At 42.9% G+C, this 27,055-nt stretch overlaps 1 protein-coding gene across 3 annotated transcripts in view; it reads left to right on the plus strand.

The window, feature by feature from the left end:
• The window catches only part of DERL3 (derlin 3), a 399,138-nt gene that overhangs the window by 67,220 nt on the left and 304,863 nt on the right, over positions 1-27,055 (plus strand). For all 3 annotated transcript variants that reach the window (XM_044068684.1, XM_044068683.1, XM_044068685.1), the window contains exon 3: positions 9,491-9,564. In XM_044068684.1, the coding sequence (XP_043924619.1) occupies positions 9,491-9,564 (74 nt within the window). The remainder of the gene's footprint in view (positions 1-9,490; positions 9,565-27,055) is intronic.

Below are 27,055 nucleotides of genomic sequence, written 5' to 3' on the forward strand. Positions count from 1 at the left end.
GGAATTTTTTTTGAAAGGGCCGGGGGTGAAGTGCGACATCGGCCGAAGCCGGACCCAGACTTTGGAATCCGGCCGACTGAAGGGCTGCCTGACGACAGGACTACCCATTTGTGATGACTGCAGATGCTATCCAGTTCGGACATCTACATTTATGGTAGGTACAAAACTGTACTTTTTGTAACTTTGCTGACCCCTTCAAGGCGTCCTTCATTAACTCCCCCTTTGATGGTTCAGCTTTGTTTAGACCTCAGGTGAAGGTTGCTTTGACCAGATGCGAACAGGAAGGCAAGACTCTCTCTGCCGTGGGAGTCCATTTTTCCACCTCATCTAGGCCATACCCTAAGGGTTAGAAGGGTGGAAAAAATGTGGTTTTGCAAACCACAGGGAGTCGTGCCTGACGCATGAGGTGAGTTTCCCTCTAGAGGCGGGGGGGGGGACAATAACAGACGCCGCCCTAGGGGCAGAGGGGGTCCGCAGAATCAGGGTAGCAGAGAAGCTGTCTCTGGCCAGCCCTTCCAGCATCCCTGAGATGCTGCCCGACTGTCTGCCTTCGGAGGCAGTCGGGGGAAGATTATCACTGTACCCAGAAGCCTGGCTTTCCCTCACCCAAGACAGATGGGTACGGTCGATCATATCCGAGGGTTACGAAATTCTCTTTGCCCACACCCTAACACAGCCAAAAAGGCCCCTTCCAGATGTTCCACCCGGTCTAAGGGAGCAAGCAGTATTAGAAATCTCAAAACTGCTAAGAAAAAGAGCCATCCAACCAGTCCCAGCAGACCAGCAAGGATCCGGAATCTACTCCAAGTTCTTTTTGGTACCAAAAAAGACAGGAGACTGGAGACCAATTTTGGATCTCAGCAGGCTGAACAGGTCTGTCCAAAGAACAAAGTTCCGGATGGTCACGCTACAGTCCATTCTACCCTTTTTGGGCCAGGACAGTTGGATGTGCTCTATAGACCTTCAGGATGCATACTACCACATCAAGATGCACAGGCGCTCCAGGAGGTTTCTCCACTTCCGGCTGGGGGCCAGTCACTACCAGTTCAGGGCCCTGACCTTTGGTCTCACTACAGCCCCCTGAGTGTTCACCAAATGCATGGCAGTGGTTACGGCTCATCTGAGATGTCAAGGATTCCAGGTGTTTCCATATCTGGACGACTGGCTCCTTACCGCCACCACCAGGAGTCAACTTCTTCAGTCCAGAGATTACACCATTCAAATTTGCAAAGAGCTAGGTATCTCCATAAATTTTGAAAAGTCTGCCTTGTCGCCTTGTCAATCTATTACTTTCATAGGCGCCATATTAGACACAGCCGAACTGTCCGCAAAACTAACCGCACAAAGAGTTTCAGATATTCGCGGACAAGCAACAAAATCCAGGCCAGGTTTGTACTGAAGACTTTAGGTCTCATGGCAGCAGCCATTACGTTACTTACCCTAGCTCGCTTTCACATGCGGATTCTTCAGTGGATGCTCTTTTCCCAGTGGTCTTTTTAACAGCTTCCAATGTCGCACAACATTTTAATCACCCAATCATGCAAGAAACACCTTTTTTGGTGGATGGTCTCCCTTCAAGTGATTCGGGGCAGACCCTTTGTCCCCCCCCCCCCGGTTGCTACGGTGACAACGGACGCCTCCCTGATCGGGTTGGGGGGCATTTTCAGGGCAGGACAGTCCAGGGCACATGACAACCTTTCGAGTGCCACCTGCACATAAATGTCCTGGAGATGAGAGCAGTACTTTTAGTGTTGCAAGCCCTTCAGGACTCTCTTCCCATCGGGACTATTGCAGTTCAGACGGACAATATGTCCGTAGTGTGGTACATCAACAAGCAGGGTGGAACCAAGTCTTATCCCTTATATCGAGAAGCACTCAGACTTTAGCAGTGGGCGATCTCTTCTCAGCGGTTTCTGATAGCAACGCATATCCCCGGGAAGTCCAACGTCATAGCGGACAGGCTGATCAGAGCCATTCTCATGCCACGCAGTGGTCTCTCAAGCAGTCAGTAGTGGAAAAAATTTTCCAAGATGGGGTCAGCCTTGCTGCGATCTTTTCAAGAACACCTCAAAACAGCAAGTGCCACGACTTCTTCACTCTCTTCCCGCCACCCCCCCAGAGATGCTCTAGTCCACGATTGGCCCCGGGGTCTTCTGTACGCTTTTCCCCCCTTTCCATTAATCACACAGTTGATTCAGAAAGCTACTGCATTGAGATCCACAATGATCCTCATTGCCCCTTACTGGCCTCGACAAATCTGGTTTTCGTTCCTGCATCGTTACCTCTTGGAGCAGCCCTGGCATCTGGACCCAGTGCCAGATCTCTTGACCCATCAGTCGGGCGAGCTGCACCAGTCCCTCCCCTCTCTTAACCTCACAGCTTGGTTGCTCCACTTCCAGCCTTAGCCAGGCTTCCCTTTATTTCCCATTCGGTGCGTGACATCATTCTTGCTTCCCACAAATCTTCTACCAGGAGGATTTATGCTAGCAAATGGAAACGTTTTTCCTTCTGAGCAGTGACTAGAAACATAAACCCTTTCACGGCACCTATCCAATCAGTCCTAGATTTCTTAGCCGAACTTTTTCAATCAGGTTCTTCTTCGTCCACTATCAGAGTTCAGTTAGCGGCCATTTCAAATTTTCATGTTGGCTTGTCGGACTCCACTGTTATGTCCCATAAACTTTGTAAAGCCTTCCTTAAAGGTATTTTTTTACTTAAGCCCCCGATCAGAGATCCCCCACCACAGTGGGATTTGAATCTGGTTTTAATCTCTTTGATTCTCCCTCCCTTTGAACCTGCGGCTTCCTGTTCCTTGAAGTTACTCTCATGGAAAATTCTGTTTCTAGTGGCCACTTCCGCGAGGGGAGTCTCAGAACTTCACGCCCTTTGCGTTTGTCCTCCTTATCTGGTTTTCCATAAAGATAGTGTCCCTCAGAACTAACCCGTCTTTTTTACCTAAGATATCTCCTGAGGCAAATTTAAATCAGACTATCGATCTCCCAGTTTTCTCCCCTAATTACTCAAACAGAGCAGAACAAAAGTTGCATTTTTTGGATGTTCACGGTCAACTCTGTTACTACCTGGATAGAACCAAGCAAGTTAGGAAATCTGAGCAGCTCTTCCTGTCTTATGCGGAAGGGAAGAAAGGCCTTCCAGTTTCCAAAGTAACCCTTTCTAGATGGTTGGCCTCTGTCATTACTTTCATCTATGAACTGAGGTATCAAGAACTTCCTTCAAGGCCTAGAGCCCACTCAACTAGAGCCTTAGTTACAATAGCCTTTCAGGCTAGGTTGCCTATAGATTCCATTTGTGCGGCAGCCACATGGGCCTCTCCTCATACCTTTATTTCTCATTACAAACTGGACATGGCCTCCAAATGCCGAGCTAACTTTGGTTCAACCGTCCTCAAGAGTCTGTTCCGATGAGCCACCCAGGGTTTAGGTGCTAGGGATGCAGTCCCATCCAGCAAGAATGAAGGTGAGATTGACAACTTAACATTGAGAAGTTATGTACCTACCATAACGTTCCATGTTAGTTGTCTTCTTCTCGCCTTCTTTCTTGCGTCCCATCCTCCAACCCCCTAGCCTGGACAGACCGAAAGGATCCTTCTGGGCCTTCTTTTCATCCCAGTATGGACTCCCATGGTTGCTTTTTTCTTGGTATGTTCTATATATAGGTATTCCTCTTTCTCCTTTGTTCTGAGAACAGAACTGCTATGGTGTTAGCTATCAAATGAGATCTGGGTAGTTAGCGCCTAGCATTGTGGGATACAGGGTAGCCTCGAGCCGGTAAAAATAGTTCTTGAGCTTTAGTATAGGTGAGTCGGAGCCGAGGATCGGCTCCGGACTCATCCAGCAAGAAAGAAGGCGAGAAGAAGACAACTAACATGGAACGTTATGGTAGGTACATAACTTCTCATTTTGTATAAACAGCTTATGATGTCTCAGTAACCATACAAGCAAGGCGCATAATGCCAGCAGGATTTTCATCATACAGCTGTGAGCTTTCATTTGAGACTATGCTGTTCTGTCTGTGTTACCGGAATGGTGTGATATTTAGAAAAAATATGAAAATTATTACAATACAAATAAATGGTATTAAAGATCTGTTTAGCTGCATTAGCTAGAGTTCAAATATCTATACAGTTGTGTTTGTCATCATGTATTCTTTAAGAGTAAATCTTCTGATACCTTGTATGTAGCTTGGTTTTGGAATTAATAATGCAAATATGAACAAGCAGTATTTGACGCCTAGAGGCGATGGTAGGAGATAACGGCAGAAACGCCTGGAGGTGCACTCAGCTGTTAATTACAGTTCTTGACTATGCCTAATTCTTAGTGAGCTCCCTTAGTTTGGCATGCTCATTTTAATTTGTAGAATTGAGTAGTCTTGAGTACTTCTTCCAGCTTTTTAGTCTTGCTGTAGTTTCTGTTTACTGTATATATATATGTGTGTGTGTGTGTGTGTGTGTGTGTCTGCGTGTGTGTGCTTGTAAAATTATTAATTGCAGCTACTGCTTTTTGTAGTCATTGCTTCTTTCAACCTGGCATGTTTTATAGAACTGCAGTTACTATTTGTGAAGAATTGTTGCTACTTCGTGTTTGGAAGCTGTCTGTTAAAACAGTGTAACTGCAAGCAGGGTGTGGTTTTTTTCTTGTTTAAGGAAGAATGTAGCTTGTATGCTTTGAGAGATGACATACAGTAGCAAAAATGACTACAAACAGTTACAAATGGCAATATGTAGAAACTAGTGCACAGTCTAAGCAACCAGCTTCCAGGTTTTATAAAAACATCTAGTTAAACATTTGTACAGAAGAGAGACGAAGGAGCTCAGGGGGACCCAGTGGGGGCTTTGCCCTAGTGCCCTTTATACAGTCTTCAGTTAAGAGAGTAGGGCTTGCATTCTTGTACAGAAGTTATGTTCGCAGTTTGCACAGTTGAAATCATGCCAGCCAGGCAAAACTGTGTACAACAGACTTTTGTCATTGTGTGAGTGTGCTAATACATCTGAATGTACAGTCTCTTAGAATATTAGTGGTGCAGAATTGCTTATCTTGCCCTGTCTGCAGACAATGATCTTAATTTCCGGAAGTGATTATACCTGCTTTACAGTGTTTGGATGCACAGTTTTGTATAAAGTAGACATATCACCGTGTATAAATGTTTTGTACATAATGAGACATCTCTTTGATCAGCAGGTATTTATTTCTTTGCTAAACTATGTTTTGTAAAAAATTGTTCTGTTGGAGTTTTTCTCCCCGGGCCTCCACTGAAAATGGACTTGTAATCCAGTTGGACTCTCCCGGTCAACAAATGTAAAATAATAGTAGGGTAGGGCCATATTCAGCTGTTAATGTATTGGTCTAGACCTTATCCATCTGTTATATGGAACATAGTTTACGATGGGATCTTGTCTTGTCCAGTTTTTGTTTGTGGCATCAGTAGGCATAGGACTGAAACTTACTCAGCTTTGTTGTGTGACATTCCTGGTGACTGAGCCAAGCGTTATACATCTGTGTTACATGGGGAGTAGTCTGGTGATAGAGCCAGGCCTTCTGCAGCTGTGTTTCATGGGACATTGCTTTATCCAGCTGTGTTTCTTTGGACATCTGTGATGACTGAATTGGGCCTGTCTTGCATGGTGAGAAACCTTTTACTTAGCTGGGCTTCCTTTTTCTATGTCGCATGGGACATGTCTGATTGTGAAGCTAGGTCTAATCTAGACTGGTTACTTGGGGCAACTCTGAGTGAGCTGGGTCTTGTCCACCTGCATCTCTTAACAGTACTGGGTTACTTGAGACAGTGTTTACAAAGCTGGGTGTTATCCACCTGTGCTGCTTGGACACCTCTGATGGAGCTGGGCATTAGCCACATGCTCCCCTTTGGAACCTCTGATGGAGCTGGGCCTTAGCTGCCTGCACTGCTTGGGAACATTTGGCCAGCTATCCCACTTGGGCACCTCTGATATTGGAGCTGGGCCTTAACCGAACTGCGTTACTTGAGATATCTCCGGAGCTGGGATTTATCTTTTTGTGTTATATGAGCACCTCTGATGACATTTTTCTTTCTGTGCTACTTGAGGTGAAGCTGGACGTATCCATCTCTGTAATTTGTGTCTTTGATATTGCTGAGGACAGAGCTAGGCATGAGAACATTTCTAGTGATAGGCCTGTATCGAGTCTATAAGAGAATGTTGACTTCACAAGTAGCTGACATTTAAAATATCAAACCCACATTGAGTGCTCGGAAAACATTATTATGCAGAGGAGCAAACCCACTTGCACTCCCCATATTGAGGGCTGTGCCCTCATACCCTCTCTTCATTATATATACCAATTCAGAGATTGCATTTCACTGAGGAAAAGGCAAAACACTCCATATTTTACTGCAGTCTTAGAAATGAGCTCCCAGCATTTGTCAACCTTGTGAATGTTCAACATTTTACATTACATGTTCTGAAGATCAACATGTTTGGCTTTCAGTATTCCAAATGGTTTTGGGTTGTGTCATACTGTTGCAGCGTTCTTGTGTACATATACCTAACTAGAAACAAGTGGGTTTGTGTATTCACTGGCCAATCTTTTGCAGTGGTGGTAACTGGTAGTCCCCTCTCCCTCAACCCCTAGCTTTCAAGGGGAATTGCCATGCCGAATCCTTCACAAATGCTTTCTATGGACATCTCCAAGAATGCATGGATCATGCAATCCCAAATAAATCCAAGTCCCTCTCCACCAAAGGCAAGCGTCCTATCTGGTGGACCTCAGCCATTAACAAATTATATAACAAAAGAAGGAAGCTACTGCACGACAGAGCAAAATCCCATAAAGGGAAGACCTCTCTGATCAACATTAGCAGAAAACTACGTTCTCTCATAAAAACATCCAAGGCCAACTTTGAGAGAAAAAGCGCTAAGGACACTAAAGATAATCACAAAGCCACCTTCAGCTATGTTAGAAACCTGGGCGGAAACCCTCAGATATGCTCATAGTTTACAACAACAAAAAATACACTGAACCCACAGATATTGCCAACATTCTGGCTGCCAGGTTCAGTGCAAATTTCTCCCCTCCCTCACCCCCAAAAGAAAAAATACTTATCCCAGCTGAATGTAATCTCCCTGTCATCTCAGATGTCCAAGTGAGAACCGCCCTCAACAAAGCTAAAAACACAGCATCAATGGGACCTGACAGTATCCCGGGTTGCGTGCTACGTGAACTCCAAGAGGAGCTAAACCCGCACATAAAAATGCTATTTAACTTTAGCCTTACTACAGGATATATGTACCTGAACACTGGCGTACAGCGACAGTGGTCCCACTCCACAAAGGGGGTACCTCTACAGACCCTGGGAACTACCGCCCCATAAGCTTAACCAGCCTGGTCTGCAAAGCTATGGAAAGAATCATTATGGAACTCATAAACAGAGACATAGGGGACCTACAGACACTTGACCCCACCCATTTCGGCTTTGTAAAGGGCAGATCCTGCCTTTTGAACCTGGTTGACTTTTTCAAAACAGTCACTAGAGCCATTGATGAGGTCAAAGCAGTCCATACAACCTACCTGGACTTGGCTAAGGCCTTCGACACAATACCCCACTCAGGCATCATAGATAAGCTCAACAGCTTAAACGTAAACCCTTATGTCACTAGATGGGTTGCAAACTGGCTAAAGGACAGTACCCATAAAGTTAAAATCTCTGGAGCAATGTCAGACTCAAAGCCAGTCACAAGTGGTGTCCCACAGGGATCTGTTCTGGGGCCCCTCTTGTTCGGCATTTATTTCTCAGATGTTAAAGCAAACATGGGAGGGTTGTGGCTGACAAAGTTCGCAGATGACTGCAAACTAGGCGCCATAGTTGATACACTAGCGGACACATACATCCTACAAAAAGGCCTCACAGAAACGGACAACTGGTGCCGGAGTCACAGCCTTAAACTAAATGCCAAAAAATGTGTAGTCATCCCCTTTGGGAAAAACAAAAGTACCCACAAATTATCACATAGACAGCAACCCACTGAGTATGGAAAAAGTAATCAAAGACCTAGGGACCCAAGTCGACAGCGACCTCTCATTTGACACCCACGTCGCCAAAGTGGTTAGAAAAACATTCTACATTGCACACCTTATCATGAAGGGATTCACATCCAGATCCAAGGATGTCATTGTACCCCCATACTCCTCCCTCATCAGACCCATGATTGAGTACAATGCCCCATTTGGTATGTACCTCACCCGGCATTTGCAACAGCTGGAGAGACCACAAAAGTACCTCACCAAGAGGATCAAGGGTCTCCAACATATGTCTTATTCTGCCAGACTAAAGAAACTCCAGCTCTATTCAGTAGCATACCGCCTGCTCAGAGGTGATCTCTGCCTGACGTACAAGGCCATGTCCAATCAGGAACTGATGGAAATGCTCCACCTCAAAAAATCCAAATCCATCAGGACCATGAGAGCTAAAGACTTAAACCTCGGCACAAGTATGAATAGGACATGCTGGAGGGATAGATTCATAACCCAGAGACTTCCCATGCTTTGGAACAAGATCCCTGTTCATGTTAGGCAGAGCCCCTCACTGACTCTCTTCAAGAGAAATCTTGAGTGGATGGGAGATCGTAAGTTTACCCCAGGGGTCACATCTGTGCCACTACTAGACAGGGGCACAGTAAACTAATCCTATTATATAAGGGGACCTTCATTGTGTCACTACTAGACAGAGGCACAGTATTCTAAATCTATTCTGTGCATTTTTTGTACCATTTCATGGGGTGGCGGAAGCCACATCACTATGACTAGGCTTACAAATGCCCCAGGGCAGATAGCCTAGTACTAAACTATGAAACTATGAGCAAGTTATGTGGACTTGGCATCATTTTTCGCATTCACACCATTTAGTCCTTCATGTTTTGTAAGCTATTTTGAGAAAGCAAATTGCCAGATAATGAATGATTTTAAACTGCAGCATTGGTGTTTGCAATTTAGTTTGGGATCTTCTTTTTTGTTTGTTTGCATCTGAGAATATTATAAGGAATGATTGCTTAGAACTGACCCTCATAAACAGCTGAGCCATCCTTGTAGTCGTAGGCAACAGTGCACTATCAAGACTGCAGGATTATGGGAAATGTGGGCTCTTGGATCACATGTACTAGTTGTCAGCTGGATAAATGTCTGGCATCCTTTAATTTATCTGTATTGCTGGGTGTCTGGTATACATTGCCAAGATAAAGGCTTATAATGAGCAGAGTGTACTAAAATATGTGTAAGCAGAGTAATGCTATTTGAGATGCTGTTTTAGATGTTTGAGAACAGAGCTCTGCAGTACAATTTTTAAACAGAATTGAATTAAAGAAGTTTGCATACCATACAGGTAGGTGTACATATTAACCAGTAAATCACTGCAACTGTTTTAATGACTTTTAGTATTTTTATAGCAGCAAAACTAATACATTTTTTTTTGCCTTTGTCTCTTTTCTCCCATATTTTTCCAGTTTTGGAGACTGATTACAAACTTCCTTTTCTTTGGACCCCTTGGGTTCAGCTTTTTCTTCAACATGATATTCCTGTATCCTTTTACAGCTGACTACAGATGGGCGTATGGCAAATGATGACGTTATCTGTCTGACCTCTGCTCTACTGGTCCTGTGTTACATCGTCTGCATATGTCACTTATCCTGTGCTTCTTGTCACTGTAACACAGTAACCTTTATTGTTCATTAACATCTGTAAGGTGCAGTACCTCGTGCCTTGTTTTTATGTGAGTGGCATGATGTAATTGTGATGTAAGATGGGGTGTGATGTGTTTGGTTCCATCCGACATCTGCACATCATTTGTGTGAGACTGTAGGCTGAGATCTTCAAGTAGAATGTAGTCAGTATTTTGTACATTGTTTGGGTTTGTTTTCTTGTTATTAATAACTTATTCAGTATGTTTTCTGAAAGGTATTTCAGTTTTAACAGTGCTTTAGGTATTTGTGATCAATACCTGTTGAGTTTACTTTCATTTGTATCAGAGTTTTATCAGATTAACAAGTGTATTACTAACTTTTCTTAACTTTTACACCATGGCAGTTGGGGCATTAAGTACCAAAAAGAATTCTGGCCCCAAACAGTTGATCTTTACAGCATGCATTTGTAACCATCTTCCTTTCACTTATGCCTGTAACTGTACCCTCTGTGACCTCTGTGTTGGAATAGCATTGGGATGTGCCCATAGAGTTTAATGGACATACCTCCATGCATTTGCAGAGACATACCCATTAAATTCTATGGATGCATCCCACAGTATCCACACCATGGCATCACAAAGGGATACAGTAAAGTTATTTGAACTGTAGTTTAAAGTTTACAATCTTTTTATTAAAATACAGTTCAGATGTATAAGGACTGATGGTGGAGGGCTTTGCCACACTTAACATATGTTCTTGTACAAAGATAACTTTATACATATTGGTGGAATGCACACATGAAAAAATAAACAGTATGTATATGGTACTGGTAGTATCAAGATACAACTGCTTTATTAGGAGAAGCTCGTATTGTGGTTAAGATCTTCCCTGCATTTAAAAAAAATGCCCAAAGCCACAGGACCCAGATCTCTCAAATCCAAATAGCGTAACTCCACTTCAGTTGAATAAAGGACTTTATTCCACAACAGATAAAAATAGACAGCACAAACAAAATAAAACCAAGCGCTTTCGCTCGGTCAGTACCGAGCTTCTTCAGAGTGTAAAATGCTTTGTGCTACCATTGAGGCTTATTAAATAATCAAAAAAAACAGTCACATGATCATTTCACCCGCCTCAAATTAATTAAAACCTACCCATCTCTTAAAGTGCAAATCTAAAACTGTGTGTTACACTATAAGTAAAAACTGTTAAGAATCTCTAAACAGCATCAAACTACAAAAATGTAAACAAAATACATGTATTCGACCAAGTAAAAACCTGGTACACACATTGAAAGTACCAGTCCTGTCTATAAATAAATCAATCCTATAAAAACTTAATACATTGTTATAAGAACTAAAGTAACTATAAACACATAACACTGAAGTTCAAGTTCACAACTACTCAATTTCAAACCCTAAACTGTCATGTTGTTATTGTAATACTATAACCGAGCCATTCTCAACTTTAATACGCTACTGATGTTAATAGTCTCATTCAGCCCAGGTGACCTCCCTGCGTCCAACCTTAACTGCCAGAATAATTCACGATACTCTAGTCTGGCTTCCCAGTTGCCACCCCGTAAGTCTGGTGTCATTTGTTCTAAAATAATGAATTTCAGCTCCATTTTATTACATACTTGTGAGTGTTTGAAGAAAGCATTGTTTTCTTTACCCTTGGAGATATCGTATTGATGTTCATAAACTCTTTTCCTAAGTTGCCTCTCCGTCTTAACCCACATAGAAACTGTGACAATGTAAACAAATTCCTAAATAAACCACCCCTTTAGTCCCACAGTTGTAATAGTTGGTGGATTTGTATCTAAATTTTCTAGAAGGAATGAATATGGTATCCTGATCCAGCATAAAGCTACATTGCTTACAAGAACTACACCTGTGTGTGCCCACCTTCGTTCTTGTTCTGGTAGTAAAGTCCCTGTTTCTGTCAAAACGTTCCTTTAAGTTAACATCTCTTTTCCTGATAAAATGGGGGTTAGGTGGAACAAATTGATGTCCTTCAAGAATGCAACTGCAGTCCTTACATATGGGTTGTCCTGCCTCAGGCAGCCCTTCGGTCGGCCGGATTCCAAAGTCTGGGCCCGGCGTCGGCCCCTTCCTGACGTCAGAGAGGCCAGGGTATAAAAGCATCAGCCGACGCCATCTTCTTCAGTCTTTCTTGCCGCGGTGCCCGAAGCAGAAGCTGTTCGCAAGTGCCGGTCGGCCAGCTCCTGAGTTTTCAGCTACCGAAGTCATCAAAAAGCTAAGTACCCCGTTGGGGATCTCTTTCTTGCCTCAGCCAATGTCAGTTATAGCTGCAAAAGTTAATAATTGTTTGTCTTGTGGTAAACAAATACCTCATAAGGATTTCCATTTGTACTGCCTCCCCTGCCTCGGCCCAGACCATGACGTCTCGGCCTGCGCGGCCTGTGCTTGCTTCAATAAGCGCACACTTAGGCGCCGGGCAGAGTTTGCGGAGGACTTTTTTGGGGAAATTTATTCCTATAACATGCCGTCAGAGCTTCCGACAGCACACATTTCTAAAAAACGGAAGGACCGGGACCGACATCCGCTGCCCGCGACTTCTACCGACACCACGCTAAAGCCTACCGCGAGTGCATCGGCCTCCTCGGAACCGGTAATTCAACCGCTTCAGGCCGACGACACCGCATTACCGCAGCCTTCGGTCCCAGAGGCAACCCCCGTGCCGGTTGTGGATTTTCCCCCGGAAACCGAAGCCCAAGACTTGCCTGAAACCATACCGGTAGACAATGTCACTCCAGCACGTGGGGCAGCTAGGCCTCCTGTTTCTATGTCCATCAAGGCCTACACACATGCTAAGGCTGCCAGCCAGGTTAAATCTCACCCTCCTAAATCTATCCCACAGGGTCCCACTTCAGATAAACAGATCATGACTTTAGCTGCAGATCTCATTGCTTTAATCAGGGGCTCTCAGACTCATCCAGACAGGGGTTCTCAGCCACCCTCAGACAAAAGGCCTAGGGTTGAGCAGACTTATACCCTTTCCTCAGATGAGGACTCTGGTGAGTCAGGCCACTCTGATTCCCAGGAGGAATCCTTCCTGGCCTACGAGGATTCTGATGCTGAGGAATCCATTCCTTCTGCCTCTCCTCCTGAAGATATTTCCTTTGGGGAAATTCTTCACTCCATGAGGGAGCATTTTCAGTGGCAGGGTCAGGATTTCTCCGACTCCAGAAAAAGGCTCCGGACCTTCCTTAAAAAACCCCAGCACAGGCCTTTAGCTATACCCCCAGTGCTAGATGTATTGGATGATGTGTTCTCAGACTCCAGTACTACTCCTGATTCTCTTCCCCCTGCTCCTGTCAAGCCAGACAGATATTACAGGGTCCCAGAAACCCATAAGCATCTCTTTAAGGCCCATCCTGTTGATCTAGAAACCATTTCTCAGGGGCCCATAGGTGTGGCCATTTCCACGGCCAAAAATCCTTTGCCCTCAGACAGGGAATCTAGATCCTTGGAGAGGTGGGGTAAAAAAGTTTATACCTCTTCCACGCTTGCCATGAGAGCTCTAAACTGTCTTTTTCATATGTTTCAGTATCAGGATTTATTGTTGGATGATTTGCAGAAAAAGTTAGCCTCTCCTGAGCCTTTAGATAGAAAGGCCTTGCAGGATTTGGCTCATAATACACAGCAGGTTAGCAACCATTTCCTTCAGTGTGGTTATGATGCATTGGAAGCTTCATGTAGGGCAGCTATGACAGGGGCCGTCATACGTAGACATGCTTGGTTGAAAGAACAGACTTTACCAGATCATGTTAAAGTAAAGCTTCTAGATGCACCTCTGGAAAAACACAAGCTATTTGGTGATAATGCACAGGGTGTGTTGAAATCAATAGAGGAAAAGGCTAAATCAGTGCAAACAGTCAAAGATTTCCTCCAGGTTCAGCCTCCAAGGTTCAGCAGAAATTGGCCTTCGAAGAATTGGTCCTTTCCAGACACTGACAAGTTCCCAAGAGGGAAAGGCAGGCGTGCTCGAGGTAGAGGGCAATACCGAGGCTCCTACAGGGGCCGCCAATGGCAACCATCTAATCAGAGAAGTGGAGCAGGAACTCCTACTGCTCCACAGGGACAATCACAATGACTTGACTTTGACTCCGCCGACCAAGGCTCAAAGAGAAGCACCTTTAGGCGGAAAATTATCTCTATTTTCAAAAAACTGGCACATTATTACAAAGGACAAATAGATTTTGGACATAATAGACAAAGGTTACAGGTTCCACTTCCATACCTTACCAAAAAGACAAGGCATGCCGAACCTGCCACAAAATCAGAGGGCAGAGGCACTCTCACAAGTTTCAAAGCTGCTACAAATCAAAGCAATAGAAAAGGTTCCTCCTCAGGAACAAGGCCAGGGATTCTATTCAAGACTGTTCCTTGTTCCAAGAAAAGAAAAGCAATGGAGACCTATTCTGGACTTGTCCACTCTAAACACTTTTCTCATTGTGCCAAAATTCAAAATGCTGACATTACAGCAGCTTCTTCCCATGCTGGGCAAGGAGTCTTGGCTGGTTACTCTGGACCTCAAGGAGGCATACCTGTATGTCCCAATCAGACAAAGCTGCAGAAGATACCTCAGATTTCTTGCAGGGTCAGAGCATTATCGATTCTCAGCATTGCCTTTTGGCTTATCTACTGTGCCCAGAGTATTCACGAAATGCCTGGCATCAGTAATTGCACATTGCAGACTTCAAGGGATACAAATATACCCTTACTTGGACGACTGCCTTATACAAGCGGACAGCATACAAGCCTTGACGAGAAACTTGGACTATGTCATTCACTTGCTACAGGCTTTGGGATACACAGTCAACATTCAAAAATCAAGACTACTGCCATCCCAGCAAATAATTTTTCTAGGAGCCAAATTGGACACAAACTCACAGATGGCTTACCTCACAGAGGAAAAACAAGACCAATTGCCGCAGTATTTCAGAAACTTTGCAAAGCAGATCCAGATGACCCCAAGGAAAGTCCTGCAGGCCCTTGGCTTCATGGCATCTTGCATACTTTTGATTCCACTGGCAAGACTACACATGAGGAAACTACAATGGTACCTAAAAAGCTTGTGGTCTCAACACAACCACAGCCTAGAAGCAATTATTCCACTCATTCCATGCCTACAGAAGGAATTCCTGTGGTGGGCACAAGCAAGCCAATTAAACAAGGGTATGTCTTTTCACAAGCCTCAAGCAAGCCAAACCATTACCACAGATGCCTCAGACCACGGATGGGGGGTGCACATGGCGGGCAGATGCATTCAAGGACAATGGGCTCCCACAGAATTGAATCTACACATCAATCAGAAAGAGATGCTGGCAGTGATTCAAGCAATCGAGGTCTTCGGAAAATATCTTCAGCAAGGTCAGCTGCTAATAAGGACAGACAACACCACTGTTATGTGGTACATAAACAAGCAGGGAGGCACCCATTCTTACCCCCTCTGCAGACTGGCAATGGCTCTTTTTGAAAAAACCCTGAAACTGAACATAGAGTTGCAATCCCAGTTTATTCCAGGAAAGGACAATGTTCTGGTGGACAGTCTGAGCAGAAACATTATGGATCCCCACGAATGGACGTTGCACCCAGACATGTTCTCCCAAATAACTCATGCATGGGGAAGGCCGGACATAGATCTCTTTGCATCACACCTCAATCATCTTCTGGAAAAGTTCTGCTCAAGGATATTCCATCCTCGAGCCTGGAAAATAGATGCTCTCTCCTTCAGCTGGAATTCTCTAACAATATATGCATTCCTACCTCTACCATTAATGACCAAGGTGTTACTGAAGATCAAAGCAAAACAACCAAAAGGCATCCTGACAGCTCCAGACTGGCCAAGGCAACAGTGGTACCCATTACTGAGGAGCATAACTCGCACCAAACCGTGGCCCCTGCCCCAATGGCCACTGCTACTAACTCAGCACAATTTCAGGACAGTTCATCCCAACTTGCAAACATTGCAACTGACAGCTTGGAGAGTTCCATGATTTCTCCCCATTCCTCTCTCTCCAAAAAGGTTCAAGAAATTTTACTGGAAGCCCGCAGACCTTCCACCAGAAGGACTTATTTAGCCAAATGGAAGAGATTTACCATCTGGAATGCCAACGAAGGTCAGGATGCTTCAATTTTGAGCATCCCACAGACACTAGAATATTTGGCAGAAATGCTTCACAATGCCCTATCTTACTCTTCCATAAAGATACACGCTTCAGCAATTTCAGCAGAATACAACTGTGATCCACCTGTATTTTCACACCCACTGCTAAGACAGTTTCTAAGAGGGATAAAGAATATCAAACCTCCAAGGAAACCACCGATACCTGCTTGGGACCTCAACTTCGTCTTGGAAAAACTAACTCTTCCTCCTTTTGAGCCAGCAGCATCTTCAGAATTGCAATTTCTCTCCTGGAAAACAGTTTTCCTGTTGGCAATCACCTCAGCAAGAAGAGTTTCAGAGATTCAGGCCCTCATGGCAGTACCTCCATTCCTCATTTTCCATCAGGACAGAGTTTCTTTAAGAACCAATCCTTCATTCATGCCAAAAGTGATATCCAGGGTTTCTCTAAATCAAGCAATTCACCTGCCTGCCTTCTTTCCCAATCCTCAAAACAAAGGAGAAAGGCTTCTGCACACTTTGGACATACACAGACAATTGCGCTACTTCTTGGACAGAACAAAGGCCAACAGAAAATCGGACCAGCTCTTTGTAGCTTACGCAGCTGGAGTACAGGGAAAGGCAATTTCCAAACAAACAATTTCAAAATGGATTGGAAACTGCATCAGATTCTGCTATTCCTTCCATGGAAAAGAGGTGCCAGCCAATATCAGACCTCATTCCACCAGAGCTACAGCCACCTCCACAGCCTTTCTAAGAGGGGTGGCTACAAAGGACATTCTAGAGGCTGCTACATGGAGCTCCGTGCATACATTTTCCAAGCATTACAACCGGCCTTTATACTCCAGATCCCGAGCAGGCTTTGCCTCTGCGGTCCTGCAGGGCATTTTAGCTACACCATCTTTACCTTAGGTCCTACCACCCCCAGCTTGACTATGGTATTCAACCCATATGTAAGGACTGCAGTTGCATTCTTGAAGGACATAGTACAGTTTTGTACCTACCATAAATGTAGATGTCCGATAGATATGCAACTGCAGTCAGGCTTTCCCTCCCTCCTACCCCTCTGTTTGGGTCCACCCACCTTTCTCAGGATAGCTGGGGGTATCTGTTATGGTGTATCTGTTTATTATTATTTGTTGTGCATGTTTAGATTGGCATACATTCACCAAATTTAGCCTTCCTTGGAGGGCACTTGGCATCTGGGGCAAGAAACACTGAAGAAGATGGCGTCGGCTGATGCTTTTATACCCTGGCCTCTCTGACGTCAGGAAGGGGCCGACATCAGCCGACGCGGGACCCAGACTTTGGAATCCGGCCGACCGAAGGGCTGCCTGAGGCAGGACAACCCATATGTAAGGACTGCAGTTGCATATCTATCGGACATCTACATTTATGGTAGATACAAAACTGTACTTTTTATCTCTTCGTGCAGCGCTAATATGGGCCAATGCCTTGAAATAACCTGTCCAATTTTATGGGAACTAGAAGAAAAAGTGTGAATAAAATTGTTCTTGAGATCTAACCGGTTCGGATCTTCCTCTTGTTCTAAAATAAATGACCCAGTCCCTAACAAAGGGAAATATTTCGAGTCTCTGTTCTCTGTCACTTCTTGTATCAAATGATCAATCAAAGTTATGAGATAACCCTTTTCTTCAAAAAGTATACAAAGGATGTTCACTTCCTCACTGTGTGTACCAGGTTTTTACTTGGTCGAATACATGTATTTTGTTTACATTTTTGTAGTTTGCTGTTTAGAGATTCTTAACAGTTTTTACTTCTAGTGTAACACACAGTTTTAGATTTGCACTTTAAGAGATGGGTAGGTTTTAATTAATTTGAGGCGGGTGAAATGATCATGTGACTGTTTTTTTTGATTATTTAATAAGCCTCAATGGTAGCACAAAGCATTTTACAATCTGAAGAAGCTCGTTATTGACCGAGCGAAAGTGTTTGGTTTTATTTTGTTTGTGCTGTCTATTTTTATCTGTTGTGGAATAAAGTCCTTTATTCAACTGAAGTGGAGTTACGCTATTTGGATTTGAGAGATCCGGGTCCTGTGGCTTTGGGCATTTTTTTTGGTTTTGGTTTGCTTCCCTGCATTTAGTTGCACTGAAAAGATGGAGCTTTCCTTTATCTACATCTTCTAAAAGGCCTCTGCATCACTTTTTTTTAATACTGGTTTGTAATTTGTTATACTCCAAAAATGGCTTATGGGGGACTGCCATACTGGCGTGATTTTATTTTCAGATCTTTCTAATGCAGTGTACTTTGTGTTCCTGCAACACAACCATATCACAGTACTCTGGTAAGTGTCTTGAACTTGCATTGACACTCTGGACACAGTTTTGTTACTGAATTATTCTGACTTGTAACTGTAGGCTGATAAAATGCTTTCCTGATAAAGCAGCCAGACTGCATTTTAATGTGTTCATCATTGTAGCTCTGTCATTTTAATATCGTCAGATAACTGGGAATCTCGAATAGCAACTTTACCTTATCTGTGATCAAGTTGACACCTACTAAGCTGGATTTTCCAGAACCTACTGCCATTCATTCTTTAGAATTGGAGGACATTTTGTTATAGCTTGTAACTTCCCCGATAGCCTGCTGTCCCCAAGAAAACAGATTGTATGAAGTTCTTCAAGCTTATAATCTTACATATGTTCGTCCCACATCAGACCCAGCAGCTGCTTGCTTAAGTGAACCCCAGCTTCTAAATCATCATCATCATCAACCCCCTTTTTCCCCGTTTTCTACATGGGGTCGGAGTATAATGTCACTTTTTGCCATCTGTCCATGTTCAGTGCCACACTCCTGCCTTCTTCAGCACTCATGCCTAACTGTTGCAGGTCTTCTCTCACACAATCCACCCACCTCTTTGCTGGATACCCTAATTTCTTCTTGCCTTCTTCCTGTCTGCAGCAAATCTTCTTCACCAGATTATCTTCTTCTTTCCTGCACGTGCCCAAACCACCGTAATCTGTTCTTTGACCTTTTCTGTAACTGAAGCTACTTTGGCTTCTGCTCCTAGATCCCTCATTTCTTCATCTGTCCCACAGTGTGCACCCTACTCCCCATCTCAGCTGCTGCTGAACTTATGATTAATATCTGTCCCTCCCCATCTGACAGGGATGGGAAAGCTTTTCATAGCGCTGGATAAAAATATGCTTTCCTCATTTGAGAACATAAGGAATATTATGGCATCTGATTCCCTTTCTAAGAAAAAACATGTTTATCTTCATTGCTTCTGGGTCTCATGTGGCTACTCACTGTTTGAAGCATGTTTCTGATTCTGTTAAGGCCACTTTGTGGGCCACTGACTTTGTAACTGCTATAAGGCGGTGTGCTTGGATCTGGAGAGGGTGATTACACATTGTAATAGAAAGTAAGATGGGAGACTAGCAGTTCTTATTCAGACCAGGATGCAGCACAACTGACCTGATGGTTGCAGTGAGATAGATAGTTGAGAAGAAGGTAGAGAGGAGGAAAGCACCTAGTCAGACATGCCTAGACTTAAAGCATATGACAAGCTCGCAGGAAAGCTGATTTGGACAATCCTGCGATGGTTCAAAGCCCCAGAAGCATTGGTAGAATTGATGCAGGCTATATGCAAGGACCCAATTACAAAAGTATGAATCCTGTTTAGACTCTCAGAGGGATTCCCAGTGGCTGTGGGTGTACATCAAGGTTCAATTCTGAACCCAGTGCTGTTTGTACTTGTGATGGATTGTATTAGCAAACTGGTAGGAGGGGAAAGATCAACAAAGTTTCTGTGTGCAGATGATGTGGCATTACAAGCAGTGTGTGAACAAGAACTTCAGCAAAGGATAGAAGAATGGAATACAAAACTGAAGGCATACGGGATGAAACGGAGTACAGATAAAACAGTTGTAATGGCAGCAAATGGGAAATCAGAAGAGAAAATAATGGAACAGGTTGACAGCTTCTGGTATCTGGAAGGGGTGGTTGAGGAGAAGGGACGTTAAAGCTAGAATCAGAGGGGTATAGTCAACTGGCATGGAGTGTTGGGGTAGCGTATGACAGAAAAGTGCCAAAGAAGCTGAAAAATAAGGTGCACAAAACAGTGGTGGGACCAGCACTACAGAATGGTACAGAAACCTGGGCAGTGAATGTAAAGTACTTGTGGAAGCTGTTTGTGATAGTGTTGGAGTTCAGAATGCTGTCCATTCACATCTTGTTACCCGTTATTCCCCATCAGAGTTTTCTGGTGACTTTAGAGTTTAAAGATGCATATTAAAATATTCCAGAGATCCCAGATTTCATGTATTTTGTGTAAGGTTTTCTTTGTCTGGATCGCATAATCAGTTTTCTGCAGCATCCTTTTGGCCCGTCTACTACTGTAAGGTTATTCACGGTGTCTGGCTTCTGTGTCAGCCTACTGCAGACTGCAAGGTGTCACATTTTTCCTTATTTAGATGACTTGGTTATCTTTGCAGACTCTTTTTCAAAGTATCAGGAATCTCTCGCCCAGGTAAAGGATTTCCTACACAAACTGGGGATCCAGGAGAGCGTACAAGTCTTGTTTAACAATTCCTCACAGGGCTGCTTTCTAAAATGTATCATAGATTCCTTAATTCAAACAGATTTTCTTCTGCAGGAAAAAAGTAGAGCTGTATCGACTTCTATTCTTGAGTTTCCGTGGCGACTTCTCAGTCAGGAAATTTCTCAGGATAATGGATCTCATGGCACCTGTGATTCTCATGATCCTTCTTGTAAAACCGCACGTGTGAAACTTCCAGTGGTATCTGAAATCTGTATGGTCTCAACATCACCATCCCCTGCCATCCCGGTCTCCAGTCTCGGGATTTGTAAAACGGAGATTGTTTTGGAGGAGACAACAAATTTATCAAAATGTAGGTCTTACGTTCTCCCTCAGAGCCCCAGCAGTCTTTAACAGACTCCTCAGACTTTGCTTGAGGAGCAGTGTCTGAGGTGATAAAAGTGCAGGGTCTGTGGAACAGAAAAGACAGACCAAAACACAAACATAAGAGATGCTAGCACTTATAAGTGCTATCATGTCTCAATCATTTTTGGGTCCACTGGATTTGTAAAATTATTTACAGACAACCCCACAGTAACGTGCTGCATAAACAAGGGGAACCAGATCTCCCCCTCTGTAGACTTCCCATGGTAGTCTGGGATATACCTTTTAAAAATAGTCTCTCTATGCAGGCATCTTGGATACTGTTGGAGCAAAAATGTGTGGCAGACAAACTGAGCAGGACCAACACAGACCCTCACAAAAGGTAATTGAATCAGGTGGTCTTCCAGGAATTGATCCAGCTGTGCGGGAGTACCCCAAATAGATCTAGTCTCCACTCACAGCAATCAGTTGGAAAAATTGTGCTCCAGGACTCCATGCAAGAAGGCTTGGAAGACTTATTCCTTTTCTTTTCCTTGGACGGGAATGTTCCTGTATGCTTTTCCATGCTTTCTACTAATATCTAGGATCATTTTGAAGATTTATAAAGACTCTCCAAAGATCATTGTGGTGAATCACTTTGGACCAGGTAACAGTTGTTCTCCCTTCTTTTGGAAATGGACAGAGGCGGTTACCAAATGCTTCTCATGGGCTGAACATACTCACACAAGACAAGGGAAGCTTGATACATCCCAACCCCAGGCAACTGCACCTGACTGCCTAGATGGTCGAATCTTAATCCCCATTGTGCACCTTTTCGTCTCAGTGTGTGCAGCACGTATAAAAGGAGGCAAGAACACCTGCTACTAGAAGGTTATGTATTAGTAAATGGAAAAGGTTTTGTAGTTAGTGCCAAAAAGGAAGGAGCACTAGTTCAGGGACAGTGTTTCTCTGATTCTGCATTACTTGTGTGTTAACTGTCCTCTGGCCAGCCTTGCTTCTCCACGAAGGTTCATTGTTCAGCCATTTCTGCATGTCTGCCCACGGATCTCCCTCTTTCAATGCAGTCTTACATGAAGATGTTTATGAAAAGTGTTGCATCCATTGGATTTGTTTTTTTAAGAAAAACTCACTCATTTTTTTCTATTTGAGCCAGCTGATCTAGATGACTTGTGGTTCTTAACATGGAAAGCCATGTTACTCTCTGCTTTGGCCTCTGCAAGAAGAATATCTTTGGGTTAACATGTGATATCAGCTTGCAATTATCTCATTTTCTGCAAAAATAGGGTTTCTTTAAGAACTAATCCCTCATTTATGGCTAAAGGGATATCTGAGTTTATCCTGAGCTAAGCTGTCAATCTCCCCGTCTTCTTTCTAGAACCTAAAAATGAGGGAAAAAGGATACTCCATACCTTGGTGTACAGACAACTTGGGTGCCATCTTGACAGACCAAAGTCTTTCAGGAATTCTGATCAGTTGCTCATTCTTGTGGAGGTAAGGTAAAGAACAACCTGTGTCAAAGCAGACTGGTTTCCAAGTTGTTGTCTCATGCAGTGGCCTTTTGTTGCACCCACTACATACTACCATTCCAGGCATGATCAGTCAGTTGTACCAGGGCCTTGGCTTCGTCTTTGTTTTTTTTTTAAAAGGGTTGGATTCTATAAGTATTCTAGAAGCAGCAACTTGGACCTCTGTGTACACTTCTACAAATCACTGTAAACTTGATTCCTTCTCCAGGAGTTTTGCGAGGGCCATTCTCCAAGTGTTGCTGGGCCTCTATCCTTCCTTGTCCAGTCAGTCTAAGCTGTGGTAATTTGCCAGTTTAGCTAAGGCTACTGCAGCAGTAGTCCTTATGATGAACATAGTACAGTTGTGTAAGTAAACCTATCGCAACTGTAGATGTTTGTTTGATCACTGCTGCAGTAGACCCTTCCCACATTTCCCTTGTTTTTGTTGCCAGGGTGAGGACCTTTTAATTTTATTTTCCTAGCATTGTCCTAGTTAGGGCTTTAGCCTCTCTCTGTCTGTTGTCAATGACAGTTATGAAGAGCCTGGTGCCTTTTTAGTCAGTGCAGCTTAAGCTAGCTAATGGTTTAGGGTGTACAGACAGTACCCTGAAGCTTTGGAAGCAGGCTGACAAGATGTAAATGATATAGCTAAGGCTACTACACCAGTGATCAATCAAATATTTACTGTTTTATAGAAAGTTTGTTTACACAACTGTACTTTCTATCCCCATTTTAGGCATATCTGCTCCATGGGTAGAGGCATATAGATTTGCCCTTCATTTCTTTTGAGATGTACCACCCCAAGACATAGAGATCCATGGAAGAATGATGTAGTCATTGTAAATGTATTACCGGTAGGAATATCTGAACAATTCCTGCTTATCCATAAGTCACGCAGCAGGAAAAAAATGTCTTTCAAAGGGACAGAAGGGTGGAATGGAGGTGTCTTGTAGCCAGAACCTGCTTCTCAGTGATGTTTCATCGCAGTGAGTGTTTAATATAACTGTTTCTTTCTTTGAGCCACCCTGACTGCAGGGTCCTATGCTCAGTCCATTGCAGATCTGTACACTCCCTGGATGGAATAAGTCAAGGTTATAACTCGATTGCAGCCGTATTAGAAAAATACTGCCATGAAGTCAAGTAATGATTTAGTGCCCTTTACTGCAGTCCAGTGTGAGTGAGAACTGTTAACATTGCATACAGGTAACCACATCTATTGTAATAAGGCTTCTAGTAGAGCATTCTTAACTGTCTATTGACTGAGAGTGAAGCGGCTTTGCAGGGCTACTGGCCTTGTAGTCAAAGACTAGTAAGGAGCTCAGACGTAGGGGATTCTGAGTAGAGTCACTGTTCTTCAGACCACAATTAAATGTTTCAAGCATCTTATAAATATGTTTCTTGGGCGTCTCATAGTAGAAGTTGTGTAGGGATTAACATAACTGGAAGAGGCTCCAGAAATGCAAGAAGGATACAGAAAACAGAATGGAGCAAGGTACTGCAGTGTGGATGTGAGATAGGTCCTTACAATTACAAAATAATGGCTACAGGTATTGCATTGATTACCTATGATTGTGTAAATCCTGCAAAATTGTGTGCTACACTGAGAAACATGGACAAACCAGAACACCTGATAATTTTCATGCAGGCTTTATACCAATTTAAGAGGCAAAAGTTCAGAAAGATGAAGGTTTAGAATTCTTAAAGATCTGCAACATTTATATGCAGAAAGAATAATCAGAGAAGCATGATTTTATAAAGAAAATTGAGGTGTGAAAATTGGAGGAAGAATTCAACAACCTTCACAGTGCTGATCATAACAGATTACTGGCAGAAAGCTAAGACTCTGTGAAATGTGTTTCTCCAAGATTAAACGACATGGTCTCAACATGGGTTTGCACCTTAATGTGAAAACAAAAATTCTGACAATTAGTTAAATCGCATTGATTCATTGTGGAGAAGAAATATAAATAGTATATTACTTCATCCTGGTTGGATCCATAAACAACAGTGATATTAAAAAAAAAAAAAAAAAACGGTCAGGAAACCCAACAACAAATCATTTTCAGCAGAACAGCAGTGAATGATCTAAAGATCTTCAGGTACTTATGTGCACCTTTGCATACAAAGATTCAGATTGTCCAAGCTGTGGTATTGTCAGTAAAGTCACAGAGGCAGAAAAGTTAAGTGATGTAAAAACATGGAAATAAAAAGGAAAAAATGTCCTTTTAATTATGGTCAGAACTGGATTCAGCACTAGGTGACATAGGTAGTTGCCTAGGGCCCATGTTGGCTTATTATTATTATTGTTATTGTTATTATTATTATTAGTATATATATATTTTTTGTAAATCCCCGAGGTATCAATGTCGGTCATAGACCTTGATAGTTGTGCTCCGTTTCAGTGGTGCATCGGTTAGCATACTTGCCTTGGTGCAGAACTCTGTGGGTTCTATTCCCATACCAGGTAGATTGATGGATGACACTGTTATGCAGCATAAGGGGAGAGGAGTGCTGCACTCATGAGTGTGCCCTCCTTTTGGACGAGATGCCTAATAACGGTGAAATTGTCAGTTAACTAGTCATTCCCTATTGTATATCACCATAGGCAATTTATTCTTCAAGGGCAACAGGCAAGAAATTTGTAGATGAAGCACTGAAATGCAAAGCTAAGTTTGCCAGCAGCAGCCTGTTCATTACTTGCAGGTCCCTTTAATGTGGAATTATTCAGATGACTTTTACTTCTGCAGAGATTGTGCATTCTGACGGTTATTGGTTGATTATAATGACAGTAGTTTGAGTGGCCTGTTATGGTTGAAAAGTTCTGAAATGGGTAGTCTTGTCATTATTGGTTCATGTGTGTTGTTTGACTGCTTACTGGAAAAATAGCCAAAAACTACAAATTTAACACTCTCTTAACAAGTGTTGCAGTATTAAACAAAAAATATAATTTAACGCAATCAGGAAGGTGAATTAAATAACACTTGCATTTGAGCTTGTTCCTAAAATATGTACAAGGGAGCCTATGGTTTGAAGACAGCCCAAAGGTACACTTAATCCACCGCTGGCCAGATACGGTTGCTATGAGTGTGGATTTCAATGCAGTTTCAATAAATGTGAGTTTCAAGAGCTGAGACGTTTATTGTTCATGCTAAGTCTGTTTTCATTATGAGACTGTATTGTTTTGTTTAAAAATGTCTTAAGTGTGCTCTAAAATTTGAAATAAAAGTTTCAAATTAAATCCAAAGATCTGTAATCATTGTAGAAGTAAAGAAGAAAATAGTTTGCACACTGATGGGTTTGAATAGTGTTCTGTGGTAACTGGAGAGAGACAGACAAGCAGTGGGATGCTGGGTGGGTATACTTGGGTGGTGGGCCCTGATGCATTACCTCGCCTGAGACCCCATTTGACCATGATCTAGCTCTGGTTATGGTGCTTCTCTAGAATACTGAACGTAGCATGATCTGCTCGAATAAAAAGTCTGTGGATTTGCAAGAAGGTAAAATCCTAAGTATTCTGTGGAGGTTCAGATGAAATTGGGTAATCCTGTCAAAGCAGTCATGTTGTTATGTAGTTTGTTTGGCAGGATGGGTGGCCGAGCTGTTTCTGCACTGTTTCTACTTCTACAGAAGAATCTTCCAAGTTCCTTCTCTTGCAGGGGCACAGTAGCTAGCTGGTGGGGCACATAAGGCATTTGGGGGGGGGGGGGCACCATACCAGTGAAGTATATAGACTACTTGATGCGTGGTAACGACTCCCCATAATCTACTGTTACAAATGAAACATAATTTCCCTACAAAGAAATGCTATAATCTTACAAATCCTGGCAATGTTTACAGCACAGGAAAACGATTAATTTGTCATGTTCAACAATTATGGTTTAGATGTAATGTTGCACTGTAACAGGTCAAGGGTGTAGCTACCAATGCAACAAAGGTAGGAAAGTGTCATATGCAAAGACATTTGTGCCTGGGTAGAAAGATAAAAATATCATTAACACAAATTCAAGAACCGTAATTTTGTACTGTGCTGCATTGCAGGGAAATACTTTTAAACAATTACAGCACATTTTGCCAGGAGTTAAGATAAAAACACACCTTCCCACTGCAGACAGTAATGAATAGTAAAAGTTCTATGTACAAGCAGGAGTGGTCATGTAACACCGTCTGGATTACAATGATAGTTTTGACATGTCAGAAATAATGTGGGTCTGTCAGCACTTGGACTAAAAACTGGAAGCCTTAAAAGAAGTACATCAGCTGGTTTATTTTCTTGAATATTTACAGGTAACGGTTAAGAGGTAAGAGCTGGTCTGAGAACACGTCAGAGTAATTCAACAAAAAAAAAAAAAGGAAATGAAGATAAGTTCCAGAAGCTTTGCCAGGATGCTGAGACTTGCACTACTGCCATTCTATTTATGTGGAAGTTTAAAAAACATAGATGTGAAGTTGTTCTATCTCGCCTTCATTCTCACTGATGGGTTCAGAGCCAATCCTCGGCTCCGACTCGGCCAAATGCTAAAGCTGGAGGTCTTCAAACAGCTCATGGCCTACTCCCTATCCCATGATGCAATAGTGCTTCCCTCAGATCTCGTTTGACATTGCAACAGATCGGGTGTTGGTCGAACAGCTCTGGCCAGTATCATCAAACTTTTGATATTTGTCTAAATCAAAAATTTCATTCTTGTTTGTTAGTTGTTAGATTACAGTTGGCTACTTGAGACAGTGGTCTCTTTTGTTAGTCTTTGTTAAGAGTGCTTTTTCTCCTTTTCTTGAGGCCATTTATGTTTAGGCCCTTTTTAAATATTAAAATTAAAACTAGATTTTTTTAATTTTTTAATGTTC

The sequence above is a fragment of the Protopterus annectens genome, chromosome 4.part0, assembly GCF_019279795.1.
Source record: "Protopterus annectens isolate FY-2018-M chromosome 4.part0, PAN1.0, whole genome shotgun sequence".
Taxonomy (NCBI): domain Eukaryota; kingdom Metazoa; phylum Chordata; order Ceratodontiformes; family Protopteridae; genus Protopterus; species Protopterus annectens.